We start from the raw sequence: 27,423 nt of genomic DNA, 5'->3' as shown, positions 1-27,423 counted from the left end.
GGAAAAAATATTACGAAGTCATGTTTTGGACCATTCGAGAGTTATCGTGCGCTCCAGTCACTACACATGGTGCAAAAAGGGGTTTTAACAGCTTTCCGATAATTTCCCCAGAATGTATGGACTTGCCCCTAAAACAAACTTGTATCCTCGTAGTGGGGGCAGTGAATTCAAGTTGCTAAAGCAAAAATCAAAGGAATTAGAGAGAAGATATTAAACTGCACTTTTCCGAAATTTTATGTGGAAGGTACCCGAAGCAGCGGACCAATAGAATCCATATTGGAACCTCTATGTCTGGTAGAAATTATACGATGTTCAAAGTTTTGACCATATCGATTGCTCCCTTCGGGAATTATCGTTCACACCATTTTACAGACAAATTCTGAACTTTTGTGTGGGACGTCCTTGAAGGAGTGGACCAATATGGCCCATCAACGAACTTAAACTAAGTTTGGGCAAAATATTACGAAGTTCAAAATTTGGTTCCAATACAAATAATTTGAAATCCGAACATCATATATTGAGTTCTCGATTACATACAAATCGTAAAAACCGCGTCATCCCCGAACATAATTTCTTTAAGTTCCTAATTTCTGAGAAATCATATCTAGCTCAAACATCATCATATTGAATTTGGATAAGCTACAAATCATTGGCGTTTAAACATTAATATCGTGTTGTCAGTTATCTAATCACCTGTTTTGTTCGGATAACCTTTAATTAGTTAAAAAGCAACCCATATCGTCATATCTTAAATATTCATAACTTATCTATAAACTGAAGGAGGTCCGAATCACACCCAACTATTTTGCTGACCTAATGCCATCACCTCCATTTATAATTTTTCGAACCCCAGATAATATCGGTTGGAAACGTGAACTTGGGAGGTATCGTTATATGGGGCTATTCCAAAATATATACCTATATATATTGAAAATCTTCTGCAGAAAGGATTTCTACTAACAAAGAAAACAAAATACAATCCTTTAGGCAACTCGATTGGAAAATGTGGCGAAGACCCACGAAATAGGTAAAATAAGGAGGTTCTTTTATATGGGCGCTACTCCGAAACATGGATTTATTTTCAACATTTTCTGCAAAAGATGTTCGCAATTCAATGCTTTATCTTTAATATTGCGAAGTATAGCCCTAAATATTTGGGTCGCATTGTCTCTGCTCAAAGTTATATAAGGGGTTCTATGAAAAGTTTGATCTGAGAACTTAAACCCTTTTGGGATTTTGATCTACTAACCTACTGACTTTGACTTTTTATGCCGCAATGGCAAAAACTCGGGTATCAAAAGCGCTCCTGCAAGGAATATATGCTATTTTCTTAGTAAAGAGTCACACTCAATGTGGGCTACCGAACGCTTCCGCAGCCTGCGGATAGTGGAATGTCAAGTAGATGAACAGTAACGGATCACAAAGGCTATGGAAGTAAATTCACATTAAATTAGTACTCGGATTCATGAAAGCCACGGTCATATCATATCTTTCGCTACCGAAGTAATGAATGCGACATATAAGACTACTCTGCTATCAGTGCTAGTACGTAGCACATCTTAGAGGTATCGGAAGAAATTAGTGGTCAAAAAGTGATATATATAACCTTTGGTTTTAGTTATGGAACGTACACTTTTCGGATAAAAAAGATACCCCAGAACCAATCCGAGAAGAAAGTGTTGAATTCCTCCGAACTAAACGTACCAAGCTACGTTTCAGACAAAGAGAAAGACTATTATGTGGCATTTCAACAACCAGCTAGAGAACGTTATCTCACAGTCTTATGTTCACGACATTTGCTTCACGGGTCCACTTTTACGAGTGTCCGCTGAGACGTTTGAAAATGACGAAAAGGATCGCCTTCATTAAGTGTGACAAAGAGCGCAAAAACCAATTGATGTTATCAACGCGGAAAACGCCTAGTGGACTTGGACACTGACAACTCCCCTCTTTTGTATGCCTAAAGCATAGGGGGGAATACTTAAGGTGTTTGGAGGAAAAAATCTTTGAAAACATTTATAGACCGATCTGTGCGGAGTCCAACTAATCTGTCGACGACGTATATAAGTAAGTAAGTAAGTAGTGACTGCGAGAAATCGCTGAATTCTGCTCCGGTCTCAGACAATAACCATACGTCCTTTTAAGAAGTTTTTTTAGAAAATCTGGTCCTATGAAAATGCAACGTTTCGAGAAACCTTCTTTTAAATTTTACGGAAATTAAAGATATACTACAAAGATAAGCGTCAGTTCTATCGAACGCAGTGGTTTTCAATAAGACGCTCATATTTTTTCAAAAGTTATGACCTCCCGAAAGAAGTCAAAACGACCAAAACTTTCCGCTGGTTAGTCGACATAGCCATATTTCAACTATTTTACGATATGCATACATTAAAATTTCAAAATAATATAAGCTCAACAGGCACTCGAAGCGAAAACTAAAATAAAAAATATCTGGGTCCATAAAAGATAAGTAATTTCAAGTAAGCTGTTGAATTAATTTCGACCCCTAGTCTTAAAGCACAAGATCTCCTCATTTGCATTTCTATGCATATTCCGTCAAATTCAGAAAATATGACCAAACGAGTTCTACCATCACCATACAGGCGAGGTCCGATGAAAATGCATTGTTTCGAGACGTATTTATAAAATGTTTGTGGAAAAAAAATATCTTTCCATTTTTTTCTCAAATTTTGACACCTATCTTCATTTAGTCATATTTGCACGACTAATTCATCGTTTCGAAACATATTTTTGAAATAATTGTGGAAATTTCCCGTCAAGATAGGTCATCATTGTAAAGATAAGCATCTACTTTTTCAAACTCAAGTCGTATCAGTAAAAATATACCGCCTTCTTTAGATGTTACGACGACTAGAAAATAGCTTTCCAAAATTATTTTTTTTTCAAATTTTGACACCTTTTTTCATTTAGTCATATTTCAAAGACTAATTCAACTTATGTAGTACCTATGTAAATGTGAAATCAAGGCATATTCATATAAGGTAGAAGTGACAATCAGCTGTATTTGTACTTTTTTTGTAAATTTAGTTTTCAAAATTTAATAGGGTCTACTCATGAAATATGAAACTTCGAAATCTGCTACTATAAAATACTGCTTTTCATCCTAAACGTGAAATAAAAAAGACCTACGAGAGTTATGAATGCTTTATATTTACATTGTGCTTCAAATTTGTTCTATTCTGGACGATTATCAAAATGCATTTTTGTTTTTCCTAAAAAAAATTTTGGAACGACCCTATTATTCAATATTTTCTTTGACAATTAATTTGCAATAACAACAATGTTGTTTTTGTAAATTTTTTAGTTGTTGTAATTCATACATATACCTTATAATAAATATACCTTGTGTGAAATATTCTTTTCATAAAAAGGGCTACCGCATCTAAAAAACAGACCAAGACAAAAAATACCCCGAAAGTCCACAACAATTTTTGGTCAATTTTGATAAGATACATATTTTTAGATCTTCAACAATTGTTGATGATGGAGACTCAGAGAACTGTATGCACAATTTCAGTTCGGTTTAGATGTACACCAGACGGACGGACGCTTTAGGCTTGTGTTCGCAAAGCCATATCATATGTTTAAGCTACAACAAAACCAAATCGCGTTATACAGTGGAACGCTTCTTATACTTAAAACCTCAGAATATTGGACCCAATCCAATCATACAGACATGGCAAATTCTTCCATTAAGAATCATATTAAATATGATTTTGCTTCACGAGTAGAATCTCAAAACTTCAAATGATTCCGGTTGGTAGTCGAATCAGAATATGAATCTATATAGAGTTAGTCGATTGAAAATATAGTAAAACGGTCCAAAACACAGAAAAAACTACCACCTTGGAACTGTACTAATAATTGCTGATTTAAATAAAAGTGTTACTACAGAAAATTACCAAATCTGAATACTGATATCTATTAATACAATAATTTATTTAATCTCGTGCGCAAATATCCAATAAATTTTTAATGGAATCTATAAATAGTTTATTAAAAATATTTAATATTTATTCGTTACTAGACTATTTCTAAACTGGGTTTGTATGTTTAGTTACATAGTAATTGTATTACGTAATTTGTACGAACAATATGATATAAACATGATTTCCTATCATTCAAATCCAATCATCATTTCAAATGTATATAGCCTACAATTTTTTTATATACAACGAAAAAAGGCTGCAATATGAAAATGAGAATTTCTATCATAAACTGATTCCTGTTTTTAGTTTTTTACTTGTAATAAAAATCTATTACTAAATTTAAAGTATTTCTGTAAAATTTTTAATTCATTATTCAGAACTCAAATGTACAAAAAGAAGCCAGAAATTAAGGAGAAAAATAGAATCAAACAAATGTCAATAGCTGGCATACAATTAAAGCTATAGAGATGAGCTATAGAGAAACGCTTAAAATGAATGATCGTTCAAAGCCATGCTTTTGTTGCGGATTCATTGGCTAAATGGTACACGTTGATCGATCGATTGAAAGACATGAAAAACTAAAATGATTGTCGAACATAAAGACAGCAAACATATAACGCGAGGGAATAAAACCGAAAACAATGGAATAAGCAAAAATCGTTTTTTTATGATAGAGCAACATAAACTGATTGCTTGAAATGGAATGGATGGAATAGGAAGAATATTGGCATGGGAGATTTGGGGGGATATTGAAGCAAATCATAGCGAAACGTTTTTATGTAATGACAAAAATACACATTTACACATTTTCTTGTTAGACGGTTATCGGCTAATATTGCCCAAATGGAAAATGTGTGTTTTTTCCTTTAGCTACTGCTCAAGTATTTGTGTGTGTGATACAAGTTACGATTTCTATTGATAAAAATATCTTTGTGTGTATGTATAGTATAGACTAATACGTGAGAAGTTGATACATGTATTTATATTTTTAAAGGTGTAGGTATATTAAGCTATTTATATAGATTAATTTGAGATTTAAATATGTATATAGGTTTAGGAGACTTACCTGTGTCGACTATGACATCGATGAGATCCATGGATTTGGCAAAGGCATCTTTCAGATTGATATGATGGAAAGAGACAATGCTGCCCTCTCGTTTGGCACGATCGAGTGCCTCACGGCGTTTGAGCGCCTTCTCGCGTCGCATCTGATTCTTATAAAATTCAGCGAAATTGTTAACTATGATGGGAATAGGCAAAGCGATTACCAGAACACCGCATATGCAACACACAGTACCAATAACCTTTCCCAGTGCAGTAGTGGGATAGATGTCCCCGTAGCCAACAGTTGTCATTGTAATACCCGCCCACCAAAATGTTTCCGGTATTGAAACGAATTTTGTATCCTTTTCATCCTTTTCGGCAAAATATGCCAGCGAAGAAAATATGAGAACGCCCATAGCCAGGAACAGCATTAGTAGACCGAGTTCCTTATATGAATTGCGTAGCGTAAAGCCTAACGACTGCAGGCCCGTTGAGTGACGGGCCAGCTTAAGGATTCGCAGGATGCGCATGATGCGGAATACTTGCACCACCCGGCGCACATCCTGGAACTGGTCCGTTGCATTCTTGTTTGTCTCCAAGAGGAACAGTGAAACAAAATAGGGGAGTATTGCCAATAGATCGATTATATTTAGGCCGCCTTTGAAAAATTTCCACTTGTCAGGCGACGCACTAAACCTAAGTATATACTCTAGTGTAAACCACGATATACAAACGGCCTCAACCATAGCCAATTGTGGATTATCAGTTGGTGTACCCGTATCAACGTCATAATGTTGTAATTGTGGTAGGGTGTTCAACGTCAGGGCTATGGTAGACAGGACTATAAACAATATGGATATCACAGCGATAACCTGCATAGATCGATACATAGAAAAAGGGGAGAGACAGAGAGAGATACACATTTTCTTTTAATAATACAATACTTTGTTTTCTCTTTACAAAAGACAAGCGATACCAGAGATATACCATTTATACATATAAAAAAATAATACATATACATACGTATATCGCTAATAAATATAGCCTATGGGGATTTTACTTTCTTTCTTTTTGTTAACTTTTTCCTTAAAAATTTTATACTTAAACTACCCTACTTGGGTGGACATGGGTCAAACACACACTCCAATTCAAATGTTCGTCTATAGAAAGTTGGTGGAAAGAGGGGGGAAAAATTCAATTACATGTTTTAGCTCTGAAGATTGTTGTTGGTTACTTTGTTGCAACAATGCAGACTTACTTGGTTAATTTTTCGTAGCTTGGTTTTTCAGTTTTCTTATATCTTAAGGATATGAAGGGGAAGTGAACAAAAATAAAACAGAGGTCTGGGTGAAGTTTTATGATGAAGTTGGGGGGAAATATCCTCAAATGAATTAAAAAGGTAAACGGGAGTGGGGGGCAATATGTTTTCTTTTCATTTTCTCCTTATTGTTCAAACAAATCGTGGTATTTGAGCTATTTTATTTAGATATTCTAAAATCTTTTTATATCCTGGACGTTTGAAAATATGACAAAATTGTAAAATTAAAAAAAAAAAAAACAAAAACATTAAAATTATATAAAGAAAAAAATATATATAATGTAGTATTCATTTGCGAGAAATCGGTTGTCATGAATTTCTGAATTCTTAAGATAATTCAAATCTATTTATTTAAAGTTAAAAGCACTTTTAACAAACATTTATAATATCTACAATATTTTTTTTTTCTTTTTAACCTTTGGTTTTCTTCGAATTGTGGTTATTGTGGTGGTATTAATTATAAAAATTATCATATTTTCTGTGAATTTAGAAATTTTGGAATGTTCAGGTAGAGCGTCTTACTTGTATTTACAGTCATTGATATTTATTCACTCCTGAGAATTTCATGTTTGTAGGTTGGAACCGATTTGGCAATTAATATTATGTCACTGTCGACATACCGATCTTGAGAATCATGGTTGATTCTTATGTTGCTAATAATTGTTGCCAAAGATTTTATTAAACGCATCTTAAAGTGGATCAGACTAGATTGAACTGATAAATGTACCCCTTGCCTCTTTTGGGAATATTGAGCATTCCATGAAATGAAAAAAAGGAAAATTTTTTACTAATGCATGGATACTATTAGACAAAACCAGTAAGGAAATGATCAAAGTAGACCCTACACCGCAACGATTTCAATAAAAATTGGCAATATTTTTTCTAGACCATTTTCCTCTACATTTTCCTAACTTCATCAAGATGTGCAATTTTGCGTTCAGTATGTCAATACATGAAATTGGATGAACACATACGTATATGGGAGCTATATCCCGTTACACATTCTAAATTTCATTGAAATGTGACATACAAAACGTGTTTGGTGCATCAAATCGCCAGCTCTATATGAACTGCCTCAAAATCAATGCTCGAATAAGAAACCACAACTAAAGCTGAACTCAAGATTACGAATAAGTATCGTAATGGTACTATATTAGCGTTGCATTCAGTAAAAATGCAAAGTGAGAGTCGGAATTATAATGTCGTCGTAATACTCGTATAATTTGGTGACAAAGATATCCCAAAACCAATTCCAGAAATAAATCATTAGGTAGCAGGAATTCATGGACTGCTAAAGACCGGTAGCGACATGCTAATACGGAGCAGCATGTATCAGATGTTCAGCAAAATGGTAGGGTCCTCAGTTTGCTAGTACATAAAAAAGACAACACGGCATTTTTGACATATGCCCGTAAGAGAATAAAGAGCAAGTAGCTCTGACTGTCATTTATTATTTTATCAGAAATGATTCAATGTTAATATGTCAGCCTTACACGCTTAATGTCTCCGCTCAATTCACACACTAGGCACAAAAAAAAAATTTGAACGGTGCAAAAAAGATTAATCGAATTTTTCCATTCAAAAATATAAAAATCGAAGCCAAGTTTTGATTGGAGGGAAAATCGCATAATCGATTATCTTGATGGCTTTGATTTTGTCCATAGATTTTAGTTGACTTTCACGGTTTTGCAGTTTTCTGTAATGCGATTCTGTAATTTATTTTTTGGTTACCGACAAGAGTCGGTAAAATTAAAACACAAAATTATGAATTAAAACATCACTGTTGCTACCGATAAAGCTAAGCGACTACTTTATTTTCGTCGCTAACTTACCAAAAAAAATAGGTAATATTACAAGTTTTTGACACTTAAAAAATCTCGCTTGCCGACTATCTCCGGAAAATTTATCGTTAACTAGTTACAGAATCGCACTACTGATTGCTACAAAATCGTCTATGCTATGATCAAAAGAAAACTCGAGAATCGACGAATAATCGATTTTTTGTGTTTATCAAAAAGTTGAAAGTCAAGTTTTAGGATAACTAAAATCGCCAGAACGAAAAAATCGCATTTTTAGTTTTAGGCCAAAATCAAAAAGAAAAATCGATTATTGCTTTTCCCTAGTGCAAAACTCACTCAGCGTTGTGTTGGCGTAGTTTTCCTAAGAAACTTTCTTCTCTACCTGTTAGTAACGCTGTTCAGACTCGACGATAAAACGGAGGTCTCAATATCAGTTTATTCTTATTTACATATGAACCCTTGTCCCGCTGAAAACAGTTTTTTATTACCAATTATTAGTACTCCCCATCTGGCATATTGTATAAAAAATTAGCCATTGGCAAATGAAATAATCAAGGGCGCCCTTGACACCTAATTATAATAAAGGCTTCCTATGCCATGTCTGACTTGATATTCCTGCGAAGTAACTTTAATTCATACGTGATCATTTGTTTAAAGAAGAAAAAACCTCTTTGAATATTTTAATGCCAAACTAGTTTTGTAAATAATATCAATCAGCCAACAAATGGCTTAAAAGGAAAGTCCCTGCTCGTGAAATAAAAGTCACTCTCTACAAGACACTAATAAAGGGTGATTATATTGTAAAGGCCGATTTTAAATCTAGACCACAAGTTGTTTCTATATATTATAATAACTTCGCCGAGGCATATCCACAAACCAACAACTAGGGAACTTTTGAGAACCTGTGGCGAGATTCGAAAATATAGTCTTTCCCGCCTTACCGTTTGGTGAACAGTGCTTTTATGAATGAAAATGGTTGTGATTTCGTGATGATATACATTTTCAGCTCAAAGGAAACGCAAATAAGCAGAACTGCCGAATTTGTGCGATTGTTGAAAATCAATGGACACAAATTGAGAGACTGTTTGGTGCGGTTTATGGGTTAGCAGCATCATTGGGGCGTTTTTTTAATGAGACTGGCCAGGCTGTTACTGTGTACTGATTTCGCTATCTTCCGATGATAACGAATGATTTCACAGAACAGTGCCACCTACCACACAGCTAACGAAACAATGGCTTTTTGCATTACAAATTCAATAGCCATCCCAACAATGGGTTTTTATAGTATTTTTTGGTAGTCGTAACTACTTACAAGACCCCCTACAATCCATGATTTTAACGAGGGCATGCCGCTCTGAATAACTAGTTATTCTCTATAACCACTATAAGCTAAAAAATATATTTAGAACAGTAAGGGAGGAATTTGTTTTCAATTTCGATACACTTTATATTTTTATTTTATTTTTCTCTCTGCTGGATTTGATCTCGCGAACTTCTGATTTGTAATCGAACACACTGCGCTACGCGTACGAATATTAAGTGTTGTTTAATCACGATCACATGTACACCGCTAACTGTGATTTATTCTGTTAACAAAAACAAGCGTGTAGCTCTGTGCCACTGTAGTCATTACTTACTAAGGAGTAAAGTAATTTACATTACTTTGTAAAGGGTTAAATAATGACTAACAGATCCGAATATTTGCTGGGATGATGTCAATTTGCCAAATCAAATCATGTTTTTAAACCGTTGGACTTCTTTCTTTGGCGTTATTTAAAAGCCGATAAGCCAGCAACAAATCAAAAGCTAAAGGATGAGATAGTTCGGTACTTTAACTAAATAGAACCTCTTCGTCGTCCAAAATTTGAACCATCGTTGTCCCGCTATGTGCGCTTTACTACCTGTGGAATTACGATGTCGCGGATTGTGATTAACATCACTGACATATCTTCTACAGAATACTCTGCTCTTAAATACCGCATAAACAAACGCCCCCTATCCAAACGTATGAGCGTTATTTCAACAGGTCTCAGTCTCCACCACCAGATGGCAAAAGATAATCATATAGTATTAACTGATCATAATAGTTTTCCTACAGAAGGAAAATGTAAAGTCTGTGGTGGAACACCCAAGTGATGATAACTCAGAATACGGTTTTCAAGGTTGGACAAATGACATAAAAGATCGGGGAATTTTGTATTTTATTATAAGTCCGACTTAAAGAACATATTATGTTCTTTCTAATGCCGCCCAAATAAAGTAAACAATTCGAAGAATAATTTTATGAAAATTTTAAAATTTTACCAACACTAAATTATTGTTGATATATTTAAGATTCAGAAATGCCGATACATTTTTAAAACATTTGCTATGTGTGTCTGGTTACTTGCAAGTTCTTGTTAAAAGGAATTTCTCCAGCAAAAATTTGCATGTTTTCAATAATGAAGTGTAAACAAAGTGAGTTAACAGACGACTTTCTGTAACAATTTGTACAAATTGTTACAAACTTTTGAGTAACCAGACAGATCTACTATATTCCAATTGTTTTTGAATGCAAAAAGAGCGTATTTTTATTGACATTACCACTAAAAAATGCGATGAAAGCAGGTGGTCGGAGTCACGTGGTACCTGCTAATTAAATTTAGGAGCTGGACTTCACAGTTTATGCTAACTTGAAATTTTTTTGTGGAATTCCTACCTGATTACGCAACATATGTATGTTTTATAATAATTCCAACTTTTCATTAATAGATATATTTATGTTTGTGCTAATTTCCTATTATTTTTATTATTATTTCAATTTATACATCCGATTTCTCACAAATTTTACATAAATCATGTCATCTCTAGTCGAAATATATCATCGTTGTTTGTGATGTTCATTTGAAAAATAGAATCAAAATTTCTTTTTGTATAAGAACCCACAGTGTTGGGTATCGATGTTGGTTGGGTGGATGAGTGTGGTGGTTTTCTTCCTTGTAGAGGAAAAATATTTTGGAGGTGTGGGTGGGGTCGGTTTATTTTTTTTTTTTTCTAGAGAGTGGAGTGTTTGTGAACTGGGGTCGTGTGGAATGTGGAGTGGTGTTTGTTAGGGTGGTTGGAAGTAATAAAAAATGCTTTCGTTTTCTATTGGTCATAATTATAATTAACAAAGACAATAACACTGTGTTCAATGTTAAAAAAAAACTAAAACTAATAAATAAAGAAAAATACAAGTATGTTTTTAAATAATATAAAATAAAATATATAAACATACAACATAACTTAAAAAATCAAATATTTCATAAATTATACAAAATTGTATGTGCGGATACAGTTAGTACTGGATACAATGGACATAAGTTAAGATTGACATATTGGTATTTTAACACAAATTTGATGTAATTTGTCTTTAAACAGGTGGAGGAAGGATAATACAGAGCACACACACAGATAGAAATTAACAAGAAAACGAGAAAGAAAGAAGATTAGAAAGACGTATTTTTTTACTAACACATTGGAAACAGTACCAAAAGTCCCTTAGTTTGTTTTTCTGTTTTGTTTTGTTTGAATGTGTTTCAATTGTTGTTGTTCTATTTCGATTTTATCATTTCTATACACAATATACACATCAAAAGTAATATATAATAATAAAAGTATACAACAAATCAAAGGAACTCAAAATACAATCAAAAGAAATAGAAAGTGATACAACGAGACGTAGAAATAGTAGAGGAGCAGGAGCAAGAAGAAACTAGGTATTCTTCTACATGGTTATACTCAAAAAACAGGGCGAAATGATTCAACTAATATCCCAACAAAAAATATTGTGTGCCCGCCATCCATCCGCATGGAACATTTTTAGCTCGGCCACATTTCCAGTTGGGTGTAGTCAGTCCCCTCTCTTTGTGGTATGATTTTTAAGGACCAGATAGGTATAGGTTTTTGTGAGTGTGTGTGCGTGTGTGTTTTTTTTCATGTCTGGTTGGAAGTTTGGCATGGTGGTGAGCACACAACTTTTTTTGAAAAGGGAGGGGATTATATTATTTCAAACTACTACGAGCATCTACAAATCCGGGTCTGCAGTCGGTTTGATAATGAATTTTTTAAACAATGTTTTTCATTATTTTTGTTTTGGTATTGATTTGTGGTTAATAATTATTATTAGCATAGGTTTATTGTTCTTGTTCTTGGTTGGTTGACCGATTGATTTTTGATTGACAATTGACATTAGCAAAAATATCAATGTAGTTCTTTTATTATGTACACTTTTATTTTGCTTTTGTATTTGTTGTTTCTTTTAAAAAACAATAATGTTTTGCTTGATAATTGATTGATTGATTGGAAAAAAGAGTGTAGTTAGGGTTTGGTGATACTAATGTTCTGTTGTGGTTACATTGTTTTAGTTTTTATTGTTTTCAAAAAACAAAATTCAATTAAAAAGGGAAAGAAAAATTTTACCAATCGATGATCAAAAGAAAATAATCGGAATCAAGATGTTCAAAAACTTGATAGCCACATTCAATGAAGGGAACAAATATCAAAGAAAGGGAACACAAATGAAACCAATTACAAACAAAACATATATATTTATTGAATAGGGGACATATGATATCAATCTAATTGATCATTACTTAGGGGTAGGTAGATAGTTGGGTTAGATTGGTAATATTAATTATAATAATGGTTAACAAACAGCTCATTTAACAACATTGACAAAACTCCTTGAAGAATGGAAACAATAATTATGAAAATAAAGTTCTGAAAATAGGACTAAATAAAAATTGGATTTTTTGCTCGTTATCACATTAATAACTAGTGTGATTTGACAAAAAAGAGAGACCGTTACAAACATAAAAATAATTTCTCCACAAGGGCATACTAAGCAGAATTTTGTTGCAATTTTTTTTCGCATTGTTTCACCGGATATTCAAAAAATCTCTATATTATTATAATCAAGTTCATATTGATTATACATTGCCTGTTTGCTGTATATGGTTGAATGACGAATACAGACTGTATTTGTTATTAATTTTAAATTTTGCGTAGTCTAGAGCAGGTATGACCACTAGGGTTATGACTTTTCGAAATTTTCAAAAATGATTTCTTGTAGCACGGATGAATGAACGTTTGCCTATTATTCACAAAAATAACGTTTATTCGATTGAAATAAAAAAGAAATCGATTTAAAAAAATATTTTTTTAAAAAAATGCATGAAATCACAAAACATTTTTTTTCTCAAAAATTATTTCCAGTTGCACGAAATCATTCAAATATTGAAAAAGGTCATGCACAAATCGCTTTGAGAAAATTTGATTTTTTTAATTATATCTTTGGAAAAGCGTTTACGAAATTTTTATGATTCTCAGAATTAAAGAAAATTAGTGAGAACCAAATGTCATGTCAGTTTGGTTATCTCATGTTGCTCTAAAGTTTATTTTCAATTATATATCTGCTTATAGTGACTTCGAAAAATTGCCGTTAATTCTGATAAATTAAAACTTTTAAATAATTTTGTGCAGGAGGTTTTCTTTATCGAATCACCTTACATTTTATGTAATCTTATGTAGAAACTCATCACGCTATTATACAGGGATATGAGGTTGTAAAAGAGTAATAACCCTAATGACCGCCTTATTTTTCTATTGCATACTTTACGGGGTGTCATTGTGAGATTGCATGCTGCTTTTTTGATTAGTTGAACTTTGTGTGTGGAGAGAGAAAAGTTCACTGAGCGCACATGTGCCTCGACCCTGGTCTAGAGCAGGGATGACCAATGTGCGCTTAGTGCAATGGTGAACACGAAGAGAGAATTTGTATGGTGAATCGTACGAAAACGTAAAGGCGAGTGCTCATCTTGTTCATCTATGGCTTAGGGGTAGTTTACACTATATGTAAATGTCATATGACATGCAATTTTCCATCATTATATAGTCTTTAATATGTACAATATTAGGGATTTTCCTTATGCCATTTACTTTGTGCGTCCACACCAGCAAAAATGTAATAAAATTACGTCTCCACATTGCCTGCGTGGGTAGCTATGGAATGTTTTTATTTCGTGTCATATGACATTGATAGATAGTGTAAACTACCTCTTAGTGAGAACAAGTGAGCGAAAATTCCAATGTAAAACACAATGGACTGTATGCTCACTTGATCTTAGTAACCGCATACTGACCATCCCTGGACTAGAGTTTTCGGGCAAAGTAAAATGCTTACATTTTACGCGAAGTAATGACGAGTTTAAGGAGCTCAAATTAACCACATATTATGTGAAAAAGATTCTCTTCATTCTATGACAAATCTTGCCTTCTTTTAATATAATATAATAAATAATATAAACATTTACGCTTAAGGATTTTAAAAGAATGCTAAATATAGAACTTCCTCTTATCCTTAAGGTTAGAAAATTTATATTATATATATATTTATATATTTACCTTTTGTGCGGTATTTAATAATCCGTATCGTGCCATGGAATGGTCTTTACCATTTTTATTTGCGATTTTCTATATTCTTTTTGATCGACTTAATGAAGGAAATGGCGAGAAATAAAAACAACAAGTACCAATGAACCTACATAAATTTAGCAGCAAGTTCTATCCATCGCAGACTAATTTTGACCCAACTTCGATCTGAATGGTGCAGCCGATTTTATTTCTTATGGGCAAGGATTCATGAAAACGTGCAAAATACCTGTCCTACCTGCGGTACATGTCCGCATGAGGCAAAGCTTCTTTTCAACTACTCAACCAAACCTACTCATTAACTCCAAAAACCTTGAGGTCGTAGCCCGCAGAAAGCCAAATTAAAGAGAAACAAAGACGTGATCAAATCACATGTTGCTACAACAACAACACTTTATATGTAAAGGTTCAGAATTTAACTTGGCTCCACTTTCTTAACAATTGGGTATCTGTTAAAGCGTGTTGGCTACAATGTGCCCAATAACAAGACATATGAACCATAGGTTGGCTTCGGGTTAGTAACCCACTCTTAGAAAACGGATACTATGAGACAAAAGAAATCCCATATTAATGAGTAAGTAAGTATTACTGAGAACCACCGCAAGCCTCTTAAGGACCATGATCAGCAAATCAAATCCGGGTATGTGTGCACGGCAAATGAAATAGGAAACGTTTTCCACTTTGCGAATATACTTCACAAGCACAAAGTAAAACGAAAGAATCGGTATGCAACTGTAAAGTCCGCGTATGTTCTCTGCTGAAGAGAAAGATGAACAGAACAATGTTATATTCTACTAGCATTCTTCGCATTCTTGACCACATACTAAAAACAGAAGGGAAAATATTATTGGTTCCACTGCCGGTACCATGACCAATGGCATATCCAAAATATATTCTACTATATTTTAATCCTTATAGTATGAAGTAGAATATCTTTGTTTTAATGGCTGTCAATTTCATTCTTAATGAGGCAACATCCGACAATATTAACTCTGGACCAGATATGCTCGCCAATTTACGTTATCGGAAGAGAATCTGCAAAGGAAAGACTCTCTCTTAGAGAGACTAATGGACAAAATATGTTCAACAACGCTGCTCTTACAGGTAGGTATACATTACAGTGAGCAGTACCAGACTCAAACATTCCGACATACACAAGACTTCTTGTCCCTTTTCATAAAGCAACCAGAAACCGAATTAGTATGCTTATAAACGTGTGATATTCATCCGGTGTTTTGGCCTTTCGATGGATCCGAAGAGCGCATGTTTGCACTTTTTCTTATGAGGTGGAAAAACGCAACATACTGGAAGAATGCATTACCTTTCCCGATAATGTGATATCGGTAGGAAAAGGTATATGGTAGGAAAAGGAATCTGAGTGAATTCCGAAACTTATACCAGAGAGTAAAACTGATATGCTTTTCGTATCAAATGCTCGCACTGTTTACGGCAATAAATCGACTGACGCAGAAGCTGCCGAAGTTAGAAAAGACCGACAGTGATGTAGAGTGGTGTTGAGTACACTCAGAAGATAAGCTTATTGTTTACAGTAGAGAGAAGACTACCATCACACGAGTATATCAACAACCAACGTAGCAAAAAATAAATCTCAAAGCCATATTTTAAGTAAAATATAAAAAAAGTTTCAAAAATTACCAAAAGTGGGGGCAATAATCATTATCCTCTATTTGACAAAGTTGGTGGTGTCCAAAGCCCCCATTTTACTCTCGACTGAGACTACTCGAGTGCTATTTTTAAAGGAAGTTTACTCTTCACTCTTTTGTTTTATGTGGTAGCGTTCGCAATGTCTCTTTGTTAAAAAATCGGAGTGGGAGTCAAAATGTTAGACACTGGTCTTAGGTCACAACAGCTCTACTAGAAAGAGAATTGATAAATAAATATATATATATATAAATGAAACTGTTTTTGTTTTATTGATAAAGATTGGCGACAGTGAGTTTCAACGTATTAGTTTTTGTTTCGTTTGCAATTGTGGAGAAAGAAAATACCCACACTTCCAAATAACTAGGCAAGAGTAGAATCTGCTCGATTTTGAGCGTATTTAACATCCACACGAAAACGAGTAAAGTATATACGCTCTTTTTCGAGTGGAATAGAAAAAAGAGTATACTCGATTTATTTTCTATTCACAGGGGTACTACCGCTTGAAATCGAGCTCTGGCGGTGTCAAGCATAGACATATAGGATAGGAAGTTTAATCGGACTTGAATTGTGTGAACGATTCATCGAATCATAAACTAAATATATAGACGATATCATTGTGGTTTCATCGTAGGCAAGATAATTGAAACTTTTGTGTTTGTGACTACGGGTCTCTTTTTTTTTTTGCAAAACTGGTACACAAGTTGATTTTTGGCCCTTCGCTAAAATTGAAAAAGGGTTTACTACACGTTTACATATTTGTGAAAATAGATGAGAAAGTATATTGTTTTTGTTAAATGCTTCTTAGTAAGACATTTTTTGGCCAGGCTATGCTGACAAAAATATAGTTGCTTCACGAATCACGAGCGGTACCAGTTGGAGTTTACATCATCATACATAGTTTCAATTAGTTCGTTAAATAGATACTGTTATTACAGAGCATGATGGTTCACGCATTGGGTGATTCTCAAACTTCCGAAGAAAAGATCAAGCAATGAACACACACAGCACATGGTATTCTAAATCGGCGAAACACTCCAAATAATCGGGATATAGGGAAGTTTTTTAACTTCGGCTGGTGAAACAGAGATTCTGATTTCGATCACGTAATTATATATATTATGCCTTTACACAAAATTCTGCTATTTCAGAAATAAAACGAAAAATATAAAACTTAACCAAAAAAAAAAAAAAAAAAAAAAAACAAAACATTATTGAATTTTTTGTATAACTGATCGCGGAATAGTTTATAGAAGTATGTACAACAGCTATGTTATCGAATGTTATGATGATTGTAGGCAGGTACGTTCCATGCAGAAATCACATTGCCTTCGATGCGAGGGAAAAATGTATTGGAACATACATATGAATCTAAATGATTATAAGAATCCTAATATTGCAAAGGACAATTAATGATGAAAACAGTATAAATATAGAAATTCAAGGATTTTTTAACAAATTCCCTGTTATACGCAGATTTGTTACAGTAAACACATATGTATTTGGGGCTTTGATCAATTCGGGACCGACGACTTATAATCTCAACATACTCGTAAATATGTTAATATTTTTATCTTCTTTGTGTCCACATCTACCATGGAGACCACTGTACGCAACCACGCAGTAATTTTGTTTACTCATTCAAAAGTTTAATATATGTATGTACATACTAATTATTTTCATATATATTTGTTTTTTTTTTTTTTTTGATCTTATTTTCTTTTACACAGTTTTGAGGAATGTAGAATGATTTTTTGTATCTGGCGTAAGTTTTAAATAATTATTTTCGTTTTTTTTTGTTTTTTATGTAATTCGAACAATGATTTAGAATACTGTAGCATTTTTTGTATGAGTTTTATTTGGTAGATTAACGGGTTTTCAAAACTGAGGACAGGGAATGTATGGAGATTGCATACAAAAAGTAGTAGTAGTAGTAGTAGTAAGAGAAGAGTAATTGTAGTAGTAGTTGAAAACATGCTAACGTGTAATCATGTAGTTTGGAAATGTTGAAGGAATTGTTTATTTATTCTGAAGTGGAAGTTTAAACATTTGTTGACTCTTGCTTTGAAAAGAAAATTACAACTAACTTTCTTTAAAACCAAGACAAAGGAATATCAAATGTTGTTTTCTTCGTGTATTATTAGGAGGTTTCAATTTATTTTCTCCTGTAGGGTATCTGCTAAAAGATGATAACGCAAGAATTAAAAAAGATAACTTGAATAGAAAAAAGGTTTTTGAGAATTATATGTTTGGTATTTTTCATTTTAGAAAACAAAAGAATTAACTCAAATCGTTCAAATTAAATAGAAACGTAACCAGAAGAACAGAGTTAAACCATGTAGTGCAGCAACTACTTAAGCGTTTCAAGCTTCTAAGGAAGTTCAAACAATCCAAAAAAAAAAATTAAAAACAAAAGTATCATACGAGATTGTTACAATCCTGTATACATACGTACATATCATCTCTAATGGGTGAAGGTATGAATAGGTATGTATTCAGGAATTACAGTTTTGATCTCGTAATCAATATAACCACTAAAATTTCTATTTCGACATGCAGATACTTTCGACGTCTTTTTAATATATTAAGATAGGAATTAGGATAGGAATCAAAATAGTTGGGGATTTGTAGATTTAAATTACATAGATTTCAAAGATTTATTAAATTCGTGCAATACATACATACATATTTTCACAAATGAACATCTTATTTAAATTTTAGTAAGAAAATAAAACATAACATATTTATATACAAAATTACAACAACACGTAGAAGTACATTGTTGGTTTTTGTGGTGTGGATGTGAAATATATTGTTGTGTGTGAGTGTGTGTTTATTTGTATATGTGCTGTTTTCATAATTTGCAAAGAGTGAATGTAAATTAAGGAATTTGCAAACAAATATATTAAACAGAAAAATTAGCAAAAATATTAAGGATATTATTTTCTATTATATTTGGGGATCATACAGTAAGAGAAATTTGAATAAGGGCACATTATATTCTAATAGTTTCCAGGGAAATAGCGAATGATTATGGAAGTTGTTTAATAAATGAGTAGTCTATTTAATTATACTTTTCAAATATAAATTTTTTCTTTGACAGAATTGGTTTTCTTTTTACATTGTGATGTTGAATTAAACAAAGTAGAGTCCTGTTATCAGATAAGATATTATATTTGAAACTATTCCTACTTAGCTCAGTAGGCCCTAGTCTGATTTGTAGTATTTGCTGTTTAGTGTAATCGTAATTTGTGTACACTACACCATCCACCTCCGTCCGTTATAATCAAAAAATTAGATAGAATGCTACATATTTGCACCCGTGTGTATTTTTTTCCATCGGTTTAGCCCATATAAAACCAAACCTCCGCATTTTAGTTATTTTGAGGATTTTAGCTGCATTTTTGTCCGAAGTAGTTGTTAGATGACAGTTGAGGTTACCAGTGCTCACAAAACTTCTCCACCAAAAATTGTCAGCATAGATCAATTTTTTGGTATAACCCCCATATAACGGCACCTCTCGATTTTACGATTTTTGAGGATTTACATTTTTTACAGTACTACCTGAAATTTGACATTTAAGGTTCACAGTAGTCACAACGTTTTTTCAACAAAATTGTCAAGATATACACTTATTTTGGTATATTTCCCATATAACGGCACCTCCCGATTTTACGTGGTTTGAAGATATTAGCTAAGTTTTTTTTTTGGCAAAACTACCTGCAATTTGAAATTTAAAGTTCGCAGTAATCACAACGTTTTTCAAAAAAAAAAAAACTGTCACCATAGGACCGCGTTTTGGTAAAGCCCCATATAACAGTAACCTCCGATTTTAGGTGTTTTTTGGTAATTATTTGTACGAAAATCCTAACTAAATAAAGAGTTTTCATAGTACTTATTGGTAGTCGTAACTACTTACAAAACCCCCTACTAACCCATTATTTTAACAAGGGCATGTTGCAATGAGTTACTAGTTATTCTACGAACACTAGAATAGCTAGTTATTTTATGGCGTGTCACCGTAAGGAGTAATATAAGTAGTTATTTTTATTTCCATTACTTTGTAATGGTTAACATAATGACTAACGGATCCGAATTTTTTATTTTTAAGTTCTACCCACATAATGCAACCGAAATGGCCGAAATCTGGTTCTAATGTAATTCATGGTGATGGATATAAAAAGTTCGGCCCGGCCGAACTTAACGCCGTTTTTACTTTTTGTTTTGTTTTCATTACATCTATTGTTAAGATTCTAATGTAATTTATGGTGAAGGGTATAAAAAGTTCGGCCCGGCCGAACTTAAGCCCGTTTTTACTTATGTTTCTTTTGTTTTTTTTTTGTTTTGTTTTCATCACTTCTCTTTTTTAAGTTTCAGCGAATTACCTTCTCTAAATAAATTAATTTATGCTATTTTTCTTTCGTTAATTTTAGTTATTTATATAAAACTACCGAATCCTTAAAAGACAATACCTGTCCAGCAAAAATACCAATTACAAAACACCTTACTAATCCATTATTTTAGCAAGGGCATTACGCGAGAAATATGTGGTTGCTTTTGGGCCACTAAAAGTGATTGCTACAAATCGAGACTACTTAATAAACTACTTATTTTAGTGGCGAAACAGATAACCACATACATCGCGCGACATTCCCTTGTTAAAATAATGGGTTAGTAAGGGGTTTTGTAAGGGGTATTTTTGCTGGCTGATTGTAATAAAAGTATTTTACGATAGCCTACATAAAACTATTATTTTTGTCATTAATTTTTTATAATCAAAATATTTTATTTAATTAAAATTTTTTTCTGTCAAAATTTATATTTGAAATTTTACGCACACATACAATAACACATTTCTATAAACTTATCGTAATTGTTATAATTTAATTTGACATCTATAGTAAATAAATTACTAATATTTATCTGGTGGAAAACTGCGTTTATACAAATCTCTCCCACTGTACAAATCATTAAGACATTGATTATATTGTTCAATATTAAATATTATTGTTGTATTAATTTATTATATTCTTGTTGTTGTTTTTTATAATGAAGTAATAACAACGTAAAACATTACATGATGAGGTAGGTAGGTAGATGACATCAAATCACAAAACACCAAGGACACAAAACAAACACACAAACTTACAAAACATAAAATTCAAACACTTCAATAAATATAAAACAAATAAACAACAAAATAGAAACTTATAATCAACTTTTATAATAAAATATAATACAAGGAGATAAACACATACATATATCTTCAAACTTATGGAGATATACGAATATACATACATAGATAGGAAGAGGAGCGACAACATAAATGACTTCAAGATCAAGAATGCCAAATTCAGAGGATATACATTTGTATGTATATACAGACATACGCTCAAACAAACTAAATGGACTAATAAAGAACATAAATGAAAAAATAAATATTTCAAACAACTTGGGTGGTGATTGGCTTGTTTCTTGGGTTATTTACTTGGTAAATTTTGAACTTGACAAGGGCACTCTTTCGTACATACGGACTACATAATACATAAACGGAAAACGGAAGTAATGATGAAATGAAACACAAAAACAAAACTTCTACTGCAATTATGTGTTTTTTCTATTATTTGTTTGTTATTTTTGATTTGATGGTTTTTGTTTTGTTTTTATATATGGGTTCACATACTTTTTTCGACCTTACTAAAAAACAAACAAAATTCGAGACAAACGGAATTGAATTTCAGTTTAAATTTTTTAGCAAACTTAGAAATATAAGTTTGAGTACAGTTTGTATCATCATGTATAGTCTACAAAATATGACCATAGCCAATTTTTTTTTTTTTGAATTTTTGGTTTGTTTTGCTACGATAATTTGGTGGGAGATTATTATTCTTATTATTATTTTCGATTTCGATTTGTTTTGTTTTGTTCTCATCATCGAGCCAGGGGAGATAAATGAAGGTAAAAAAAGAATACCTCAAATGGTCACAAAAATACAATTTTTTGTTATTGTTGGTGTTGTAGTTTTTCTATATTTAATGCAAATCAAAGAAACAAATAAAAAATAAAACTTAACAAGAATACTAATACTCTTTTATACAGTGGCTTCAAAATTGGAGAAATGGATATGACAATATTTAAAACATTAGCATTGTGTGTTGTTATTTACTTATTTCACTTTTTAAATCTGAATTTATTATTGAAGTGCTATTAAAAAATTAAGAAAGAGATATGTTTTTAAAATAACGCTTAGGATGCTCTAACAGAATCATTTTTGCTGAAACAAAAAGTAACCATATGACCCTTAGGTAAGTGGCACTTTGTTTTCAAACACTTTATTTTCAAAATCTCTTCAATAAGAAAGGTTATATAACATTGCAAGCGTATCCGTCCTGTACACAGATATTCGTAACTTCGAGCCTTCGACACGGCAACATTAAAAAAGTTCGATGGTGATTGAATGGCGCGTTCTGCCACAAGAAAGATACAAAATTTGCTTGGCTTACTATATATAAAAGTAAACAGATAGAAAGAACAACATTTTCCCGTAGCTGTCAAGACCCACCAAGTGCGTTCTAACAAAACACACACAGTTGGACGTCAAAAACTGCCTACGAAGCAATAGCGATTAATAGCTCTCCAGCTTGAAGAAATCATTGTTTTGTCGGATAATGTAAAAAGACAATGGCAACGAGTCTTGTATGAAACGAAATGTATGAAAACGTGAACCTAAAATACACCTAATTTGAGGATATACTGTATCATATGTACCCGCGATAATAAAAATATAGAAATCGATAGCGATGAACTTCTAGTATTGAAAAAAAAGATGGTGGTATTGAGTGTCTAGCACCTTGCCAAAAGTTGGCACACAATGGAAACAATTCAGCGATAGAATAAAAAAACAGTATACGCTAAGGGGCTATCAGCTGGACTGCTTAACACCGGTTTTGAAATGTACATATGGTTAGCATAGTGTGGCTTAAAGAATGCATTAACCGCTTACTATGTGCAGTGCACAAGGAAATAGACAACCTTTCAGTCTTCCCCCATCTCAAGTATTATAGGGCATGATGTTATGCATGCAAACCAGATCCACAGCATTCGAACTGACAATAAGATCAAACGGTTCATTTTCATACCCTCAGACTTAAGGCCATATCTGTCCACTTCTTTTGTTAACTTTCCCACAAAAATTCCAAACTTTTCGCTAAAATGATGCGCACGATAAATTTCGAAGGGAGTAACCGATTAAGTCCATACTTTGCACATCGTAATATTTTACTAGACATAGATCAGGACTACATCGGTCAACTCCTTCGGGTACCTCCCACACAAAATTTCGAAAAAGTGTAGTTTTAAACCTCCTCCCGAATCGTTTAGAATTTTTGTAACAGGTTGTACTTGTAGCTCCTATTACGACGATACAGGGTTTTTCATGCTGTAAAATCTATAAAAACCCCTCCGGCTCCACATTTAGTGGAAGGTGCGCACGACAGGTCTTGAACGTGATTGATCCAAACATCGATTATCGTAATATTCCTTCTTACATAAAGTTAAAAAAGTTGAGCACGGTATCTCCCAAACAGAGCAACCGCTTTGGTCCAAACTTTGCATATCGTAATATTTTGACCAAATTTGGTTTAAGTTCGAAAATGGGTCATATCGGTCTATTATTTAGGGTATCTTCCTCACAAAATTTCAACATTTGTTTTGATGAAAATTGGATGAAAATTTGGTACAGAATTTGGTATTTCTCCGGGGATGTTTGGTATTGAAAATGGGTTATATCCGCGCTCTAATATAGTTCCAACAGAACGGTACCTCTCGATTCTCGGTATTATAAAGGCATTATCCCATCGAAATGGCTGATATTTGGGATTCCTTGGGTTTAAAAGTCTTCCCCCAGAAATTTGTCGGCGCAGGGCTATGTTTTGATGTAACCCTTATAAAACGGTACTTTCCGATTTTAAGACACAGTGTCCAACCGAATGCCTGAAATTTGGTGGATTAATATATTGTCTCGAAGAATGGTCAGTGCAGGTGCACAGATACACGTCCCATAGAACGGAACCGAGCGGTTTTCGGTATTTTCAATGATTTAAAACACACAGTGTCTGTAGAACCTGGCCAAAAATCGAAAAAAAAATTTATCAATCTACACTAAATAGGGTCAAATATTGTTTATAGGATCACACTGCGTGTAGTTATGAAAAAATATACACGTTTCTTGTTTAGTAAGTGGGTATAAAATCAGGTCAAAGTGATCCTATTTGAAAAAAATGTTTTCTCAATATTTAAGATGTTTATTAAAATATTATAATATCCAAAATAAACAACGGTTTTTAAATATTTTTTTTTGTAATTGTAATGAAACGTATGTGAAACGTATTTAAAATGTTCAGTGTCGCCAATGAAGTGCGTGTTTTTAATTATTGATGTCCGTACTTGTTGATTTTTTTCATGGTCAATTTTAATAATAAATGATGAAAATAGTTGTGAGTAAGATGAAGTTGGGCTGTGTACCTTATCTTTTCATAAAAAGGGAAGAGTTTTTTTTAACCAATTCTCATCGAAAGATCGTGCACATATTTGCACTTTTCGTTTTTATGGCATATTTTGTCCTGCAGATATATACATACATATTTTCTTTGATTCAGAATGTCAGAATATAGTATAGGGTAACTTCCTGCTATTTAGATAAAATTAAGAGTTTTGATGTATTCTAGGACCTATAGTACAATTTTATGGCGAACAAATTTCTACAATATTTTGGTCTGATTCGACCATTTTATAGGCGATTTTAAAGATTTGTGAAAAAAGAGACCAAAAAGACCCCTTTTATGACTCACACGAGGGTTAATTTTGTTAAGAAAAATATGTCTCACATTCTTGTTAGTAAAGTTTCCAAAGACACCATATAGTAAGTGCAAGGATTCCTAGTAATCTTAACTCAAATATTTTCAAAACTGTAGAAATGATAGAAGCTTGCACCCCTATTTTTGTTTCTAGGTTTTTTTTTTGGCAAAATTGATATTTCCTTGGTATGTAATGCAAATAGAAATTTTATTTCTTTGGTGACTTATAGTGAAATTTAGCGGATAACATTTTTGTCTTTGAAGCCATTCTTCTAAAATCATGTTTAGTATGACAATTTTGCCAAAATTCCCATAAAGTACGACCTTAACCCTAAAATTTGTTTTTAATTTTGCATATTTCTGAAGTTAACAAGATATGGAGTTTTGGTGTATTCTAGGGACTATAGTAGAAATTAATGGCGAACAAATTTGTAGAATATTTTGATCTGATACGATGACATTTTATAGAAGAAGGTACCAAAAAGACCCCTTTAATGACCGCCTGAGGGTTAAAAAATATGAAAAATGAAACCAGCGACCCAAAAAACATAAGAACCCAAGGTTAGGTCAAAATCCATTCATTGCTAGAGTTTTGGCCAGGTTTTTCGTAAGATTGGACACTGTGCAGCGTTATCCAACCAAAATAGGAGAGATTTTGTATTTAGTTTTCGTTGTGGGTATAAAACATTTCCACGTTTTGATATAGCCTCTATAGAACGGTACTTCCTGATTTTCGATATTATGAAGGTTGTGGCCTCAATATCACCAAAATGACTGAAATATAATATTCAGTCTTCGTTGGTGGTATAAAACTTTCCACCTGATATTTGTCGGTAGAGATCTTTGTCTTCATAAAGCCCCCTACAATTGTAACTCCCCATTTTCGGTATTTTCAAGTTTTAGCCTTAATATACTACTGAATTTGTTTGGAATTTGGTATTTTGGCTTCGTTTCCACTTTGAAATTAGTGGGTATAGGTCAACATCTTAATATAGCCCCCATAGAGCTTTATCTCCCGATTTTAGGTATTTTGAAGGTTGTGGCCTCAATATCCCCCGAAATGGCTGGAATTGGGTATTGAGGCTTCGTGAGGGGTATAAAACTTTCCAACTAAAACTTGTCGGTATATGTCCTCGTTTACATATCGTCCAAATAGAACGGCACCATTCGATTTTCGGTATTTTTAATGTTTTTTGGTATTTAGTCTTCGTTGGAGTTACAAAACTTTTTTCCATGTTTAGGAAAAACAACGATGACGCCCCACATGAGCTTATGGAACAAATTTCTGTTCAAGATAGCTAAATATGTTTATGTTTTCTAATGAAGGCAAAGTAATCACCTATTGATTGAAAAGAGTGCAATCATCCTGATCACTGCTACGCATCTTAACAAATTTTTTTGTCACATGTGTATTTACACATACAAATTTCTTAATCAAGTTTTTATATAGAGCCACTGTATATAGCAGTACGTAATACGAAACTTAAAAGAAAAAACAAACATCAATGTACTCGTATTATGATTGTTGTTGCTGTTATTATTTTCATACAATCTAGAGCACGTACATACATATGCACAACATGACACATTTAACTGATGACCATTAAAAGGAAGAAATAACAAACAAATTATGATCTCTATTGGAAGGTCTAAGTGAAGTCCACAATATTGGTCTTCTAGAAATTAGAACAAAACAAATCAAATCAAAAAAACTCAAGTTTAATACGATCACTATCGGCATTTCTTAGAAAGGGCTAAAACTATAAGTAAAGAAAAATAAAAACAAATCACTATAAGGATTGTTCTCTCTTGGGAGAGTGCGCATTGTTATCTGTTAACGTATAAAAAAAACATAAAATCAACAACATATAAGTTAATAATTATCAATGGCATTTGAATCGAAAACAACGGAAAAATTCAAATGTTTTTTAAATTGAAATCGGAAAAAGCATAATTCGTAACTCAGCTTGGAACTCAGGATGTATTATTCATATATGTATAATTTTTGTGTTGGAAATTTGTTCAATAGTAGTAGTGGTAGTAGTAGCATTTAAGTATTTTTATTCTTATACATAAAATTCACATTCATATGCTGGGTGGTCGTTTCTTGTGGATATTGGTATTATTTTTTTAGATATTTTTCATTTGGTAGATTACTTTCGAACGAAAACGACGAAACGAAAAGGAAACGAAATACTGCCAAAACGCAAAGAGAAATGAAATAAACATAATCATTTGTTATACATATTACACTTAAAAACAATTTGTTTTTGCTCTTTTTGGTAAATATTAAAACTTTTTATAATTTAAGTGGTTCTCATATTTGTCTTATTCTCAAAAAGGAT

At 32.9% G+C, this 27,423-nt stretch overlaps 1 protein-coding gene across 39 annotated transcripts in view; it reads right to left on the bottom strand.

Annotated features, from left to right (window-relative positions):
- Shab (potassium voltage-gated channel shaker cognate b) overlaps positions 1–27,423 on the bottom strand; it is a 394,632-nt gene that overhangs the window by 124,593 nt on the left and 242,616 nt on the right. For all 39 annotated transcript variants that reach the window (XR_012412620.1, XR_012412621.1, XR_012412622.1 and 36 more), the window contains one exon: positions 5,017–5,866. Coding sequence is in view for 35 of the 39 variants with exons in the window: in XM_073983598.1 (XP_073839699.1) it covers positions 5,017–5,866 (850 nt within the window). In the remaining 4 variants the exon portion in view is untranslated. The remainder of the gene's footprint in view (positions 1–5,016; positions 5,867–27,423) is intronic.

This window comes from Musca autumnalis, unplaced genomic scaffold (assembly GCF_047663935.1).
Source record: "Musca autumnalis isolate F117 unplaced genomic scaffold, ASM4766393v1 scaffold_4, whole genome shotgun sequence".
NCBI classification, from domain to species: domain Eukaryota; kingdom Metazoa; phylum Arthropoda; class Insecta; order Diptera; family Muscidae; genus Musca; species Musca autumnalis.
The sequence above is the reverse complement of the archived record's forward strand: the minus strand, read 5'-3'. Positions and strand labels throughout refer to the sequence as shown.